This window comes from Marmota monax, unplaced genomic scaffold, assembly GCF_021218885.2.
Source record: "Marmota monax isolate L192 unplaced genomic scaffold, Marmota_monax_Labrador192_F-V1.1 WCK01_AAM20220418_F8-fsc00327, whole genome shotgun sequence".
NCBI classification, from domain to species: Eukaryota; Metazoa; Chordata; class Mammalia; order Rodentia; family Sciuridae; genus Marmota; species Marmota monax.
Window position 1 is genome coordinate 932,320 of NW_026692808.1, and position 5,891 is coordinate 938,210.

At 44.9% G+C, this 5,891-nt stretch overlaps 1 protein-coding gene across 1 annotated transcript; it reads right to left on the minus strand.

Annotated features, from left to right (window-relative positions):
* Positions 1 to 4,624: 4,624 nt before the first annotated feature.
* Positions 4,625 to 5,557, minus strand: LOC124095276 (olfactory receptor 2C3-like). The gene has a single exon (XM_046448445.1). The coding sequence runs from the start codon at positions 5,555 to 5,557 to the stop codon at positions 4,625 to 4,627; it is 933 nt and encodes a 310-aa protein (XP_046304401.1).
* Positions 5,558 to 5,891: the final 334 nt, after the last annotated feature.

Sequence of the window (5,891 nt, forward strand, 5' to 3'; positions counted from 1 at the left end):
AATTTGGAAATATTCCATCCCTTTCTGTTTCATGGAATAATTTGGGGGAGCATTTGCATTAGTTCTTTTGTAAAGGTTTAGTAGAATTCAGCTGAGCATCCATTTGGTCCTGGGCTTTTCTTTATTGGAAGGACTTTTGTTACAGCTTCTTTCTCATTGCTAGGTTTTCTATGTCTTTATGATTCAATTTTGGGAGGTCACATGTGTCTAGGAATGTACCCATTTCTTCTAGATTTTGTTACTAAAATACATGTTTTCAAAATGATCCTCAGGATTTCTATGATGTTTGTAGTGATTTCTCCTTTCTCATCTCTAATGTCGTTCATTTGAGGTTATCTCTCTTTTTATTTGGTTAGTTTGGCTAAGGGCTTATCAATCTTGTTTATCTTTTCAAAGACCAACTGTTTTTGATCCTTTGTATTTTCTTTTTAAATTCTCAGTTTCATTGATTTTGGTTCTGATCTTAATTATTTCTTTCCTTCTACTGGTTTTGGAATTTGTTTGTTCTTGTTTTTCAAGGACCTGGAGATGCATCATTGTGTTATTTATTTGGGATCTTTCTGATTTTCTTATGTAGGCACTCATAGCCATAAGCTTTCCTAATAGAATCATCTTGTTATTATTTCAGAGGTTTGAGCCAAACAATTTTGAAATTTCTCCCCTTATTTCTTCTATCACCCAATCATTATTCAAAACTGTATTGTTCAATTTCCATGTGTTTATGTAGTTTCTGTGGGTTTTTTTCCTGATTTATAATGTGATTCCTTTATGAACCAATAAGATGCAAGGAATATCAATCTTTTGTATTTGCTAAGAGTTGCTTTGTGGCCTAAAATATGGTCTATTGTGGAGAAGGATCCATAAGCCACTGAGAAGAAAGTGTATTTGGCTCTTGTTGGATTAAATAGTCTATAAATGTCTGTTAAGCCTATTTAATTTATAAAATTTTTCAGGTCCAAACAGTCTTCACTGAGTTTATGCTGAGATGAGCCACCTATTTGTGATTACTCAGTATTACTGTTCCTGGGGTCTATCCGAAGCGTAAGTGGAGCAGTGTCTGTTCACGTATTAGGTATGCCAACATTTGGCTGGAACACTTACTATGAACATGTCTTCCTGTTGCATTGTTTCCCCTACCAGTGTGCAAGGCCTTCTTTGTCTCTTTGGTTACCTTTGGCTTGGTATCTGCTTTTTCCAGATAAGAAAGCGGCTTACTCCTGTCTCCAGGCTCCACTCCCCTGGTACAGCAATTTCCATCCTTGCACTTTCAACTTGTGTCTGTCTTTGCCTGTGAGGTGAGACTCTTACAAACAAAATATTGTGTTTTCTTTAACCATTCTGCCAGCCTCTGTCTTTTAATTAGAGAGTTGAAAGCATTTATATTGAATGTATTATAGAGGGATCTTTATTAATTCTTGCATTTAAATTTATTTCTCATGTTTAACTTAGCCCTGATTCCCATCTGCTTAGCTTCTCTTCAAGTAAGCTTTGTTCATTTGTGAGTTGTGACATTTGTTTTTTATGTATTGTGCGTGGAATATTTAAATATTTTCTGCAATGCTGGCTTAGTAGTCATGAATTGTTTTAGTTTCTGCTTAACTTGGAAGGTTTTTAATCTCTTCCTTAAAAGAAGAGATAGAAATCTTGGTTGGCAGTCATTTTCTTTCAGGATTTGGAACACATCATTCCAAGCCCAACTTGCTTTTAGAATTTGTACTGAGAAATCAAAATTCTGCTTGGCTTGCCTCTAAATGTGACTTGATATTATTCTCTTGAGACTTTTAAAATCCTATCCTTTTTTTCCTATATGTTGGGCATTTTAATTATAAGGTGTTGTGGACATATTTCTCTTTGGTCCTGACTATTTGGGGTTATAAATGTCTCCTGCATCTGGATGACCATCTCATCCTCAAGGTTTGGAAAATTTTCTATCATTCTTTTCCTAAAGAGTTTATGCATTTTAGTGGCCTGCATATCACAACCTTCTTCAATTCCCATGATTCTTAAATATGGTATCTTACTGTTGTCCCTTCAGTGTTTTTCTGATTTTCTTGGAATCTATTGATCATCTTATAATAATTCTTTTTAATTATTTCTATGATATTCATCCACTTCAATATCTTTGGAGCAGCGACTGGTGAATTGTGACCTTAGGAGGTGTTGTGTTATTTGTTTCTCCTATTTCTTGTATTCCTGTGCTGTGTTCATGCATCTGTTGGGTGGTTCCTCTTCCACTCCTCTGTGTGGGTCTACAGAGCACAGTCTTCACTTGCCAATGTCCTAGAATGATCTAGTCGGAGACCCCCATAGGTGTGGCAACCACAGTTTTGACAATTCCCTTCACGGGCCATCGCAGTGGATGTCTATAAGTGGAACCCAAGGGCCCACCCCCAGTTATTCCTACTTCAGACCTGGTTGTTAGTTTGGGTTTTTGTCTCTTTTTTTCTTTTTACCAAGTAGAGCTGAAGTTTAAAGATCATTACTTTGTGTGTGGAGGAAGGTGCACTCTCTCTCATCTGGGTTTAGTTCAGCAGCAGTCTCTCCTCCTTGTGAACTTGTGGTGTCCCTGCAGATTCCCAGCATCTCACAGAATAGGGAGGAAACAAATAATAGCCACAAACAATGGAAGAAGTATACAGCATTAAAATAAATGCACAGTCCTTACTATGATACCCACACACTAATTAACAAGAGACAGGAAAGGTGGGGTCAACAATTGCCAATAGCAAGAAGTCAATAACCATGATCTAGATGAGCACTACACAGCAGTTGCCAGCTATGTGGTTCATGCTGGGAGAGCTGCAGCAGCATGAATGGGGCAGGTGTTATGCAGACCAAATGTTCAAAAAGGTGCTGAAACTACAGCTCATTGTAAAAGAATAGGATAGAAAGGTAGGAGAAAGTTTAGAATGCTCAAACTGAACAGAAAGAATGCACAAGAGAAGTATCCAGCAATGGTTATAAGAAGGAGGAGAAAAAACAGAGAACAAAAAGTCAATGGAAAGAGAGAGCAAGAGAAATTGGCTGTTAGTGGGAAAAGAAAGCAGGGGAAGAGAAACAAACAAAACAAAACAAAGGAAAACCAAAATAAACAAGCAAAACTTTTAACCCTGAAGAGACAACATGGGGAAAAAGGACTGTCATAAAAATTCTAAAAATGAGAAAAGGGAAACAAATATGTAGGTGTATAGACCCAGGAACCAATCAGCACAGCAAGAATAATAACAAAAAAGGGAAGAAAGAAAGAAAAAGAAAAAAAGGAAGAAGGAAAAAGAAAAAAGGAAGAAGGAAAAAGATTCTTCATGAAAGTGAAAAACATTGGCTCCACTTGGCTGCACTGAGGTGGTCCAAACCGTCGTCATCCCAGTGGCTCAGGAGGCTGAGGCAGGAGGATGCAAGTTCAAGGCCAGCCTCAGCAACTAAGTGGGACCTTGTCTCAAAATAAAAAGGGCTGGGCATGTGGCTCAGTGGTTAGGTGCCTCTGGGTTCAATCCCCAGTACTGGGGAAAAAAAATGTGGAAATATGCTGCATATGCCTGAGTGTCTTCTCCAGTTTTCTTGAGCTATGTACTGGGTCTGGGGTGGGGGTGGGGGCTTGGACTGGTGACCTCTTCCTCTTTCTGTCACTTACTGAGCTGCAGCTAGAGGGGCCTGAAAGTGAGGCTGATTAGAACAGCTCTGAGCCTCCCTTCTCACCACGATAAGGTGGGATGGGGTGGGAAGGGTTGTCAGCTGGAGTCTTTTGCACAGACCAGATCCATGTACTGCAGGGTGGGCTGCGGCAGAGTCCCAGGAGGGGGTTCCAGCAGCTGGGGCTTGGGGACACTCAGGCCCTGAGGGCTGTGCTGGGTGGAGGCTGCTCTGGAGAGATGAGATCAATGCACCCTGGCTCCGGGCAGAGGCTGATCTCTGCTGGGGGTCTGCACCTCAGGAGCCTCCCAGGAGGAGGACTCCTCTCCACACATCTGGAGTGCACAGCAGGGCACGTCCCTCTACGCCACCACAAGGGGGTGCTGAGGCTCCACTGCGGAGGTAGGACCACATCCTCAGCCCATGGCTACAGGACTCACCCCAAGGGCCTCTCTCCTCCCCGAAGCAGGGGTTGGGATGGCACATCCCCACCCTCTGCTCCATAGTGGTTTACCTGGGACCCGCCTCTCTGAACCATCTAGGGCTCACCAGGATTGTCCTTGTCAGCAGAAACTCAGATTAGTTGGAGGGGGCTTCGTGTGAATAACAAAGAAACCCCTGAGACCCTCCCCACAAGAAAGTTAGTAGGTGTTAAGGAGATCACGCTGGGATGAGGGACAAGAAAAATATGTGGTTCTTATAAAACCCCAAAGCATTGGAGGTAAAAATGTAAGCACACCTGTGGACTGACAAAGCCAGACTTCAAACTCAGGTCACGCCCCAGAGCTCGGCAACCACCTAGCCTTTATTAGGTTATCAATGTCCACTCACTGAATCACTGAAAGCACCCTCAAAGGCAGACATAATTACAAACAATGAACAGTGCAGCAGTAACGACACAGACGTGAAACACTGGTGCATATCAATGTCCACAGGACAGGATGCCAGTCATCACACACATACACAGAGCATATGTAACTCTTCAGGGTCACGATCAGCACACTCCCGGCAGGGCTCCAGCGCAGAATCTGAGAGCATTCTTTACGTCCCTGTTCCTCAGAGTGTAGATGAGGGGGTTCAGCATGGGGGTGGCCACGGTGTAGAAGAGAGCTATGAACTTGCCCTGCTCGTGGGAGCTGCTCTTGGCTGGCTGCAGGTACATAAAGAGGATGCTCCCATAGAACAAGGACACAACAGCCAGGTGGGAGGAGCAGGTGCTGAATGCTCTTCTCCGCCCTTCTGCTGACCGGATCTTCAACACAGCCTGGGCAATGTGTCCGTAGGACACCAGGATAAGGCCCAGAGGTAAGACCACAAAGATGAAGCTAGCAACGTACATCTCAACTTCGTTGAGCCTGGTGTCCACACAGGCCAGTTGCATAATGAGAGGCATCTCACAAAAGAAGTGGTCGATGCGATTGTGCCCACAAAGAGGCAGGAGCATGGTGAGCGTGGAGCCGACCATGCTGGTGGTCAGGCCCCCAAACCAGGAGGCAAAGGCCAGGCCAAGGCAAAGCTGTGGGTGCATGATGACAGTGTAGTGGAGGGGCTTACAGATGGCAGCATAGCGGTCATAGGACATGACGGCCAGGAGGACACACTCGGTGGCCCCCAGCCAGTGGGACACATAGAACTGCACCACGCACCCGCCATAGCTTATGGTTTTCTGTGGTCCCCAGAGGTTGACCAACAGTTGTGGGACAATGCTTGTGGTGAAGCTGATGTCCAGGAAGGACAGGTTGGCAAGAAAGAAGTACATGGGCGTGTGGAGGTGCACGTCCACATGGGTGACCAGGATGATGGTGGCATTGCCCAGGATAGACACGACATAGCACACCAAGACCACCATGAAGAGGATGGGCTCCAGTGAGGGGCGAGCAGAGAAGCCCAGGAGCACAAACATGGCAGGAGAACTTCCATTGGTCATTTCCAGCCTCTGATGCCCAGAGGGTGGGGCCAAAAGGCCACCCATGCTGGGGGCACAGGACATGATGCAGGAAGCCATCTCACCACTTAGGAGCCATGGACCATGAGCTTGCTCCCCGAGCTCTCAGAATGCTCCTGGATGGCTTTGCGTGGTCTTCCTGAGGCAGAGTGTCCGAGTGAGAGGCCTGGACAGGCACGGCCCAGGGAGATGTGGAGGTTCATGTATGACATTAGCACCTGGTCCAGTGGAAAGTCACTTGTGCCAGCAGCGTCTGGCCTGTACCTGAGTGTGCAGTGACATGGGGATGCAGCACTGGGCAGAGGGTGGTGTTCCA

Coding starts and splice junctions, on each gene's coding strand:
- LOC124095276 (XM_046448445.1), bottom strand. CDS start 5,557: ATGACCAATGGAAGTTCTCCTGCCATGTTTGTGCTCCTGGGCTTCTCT.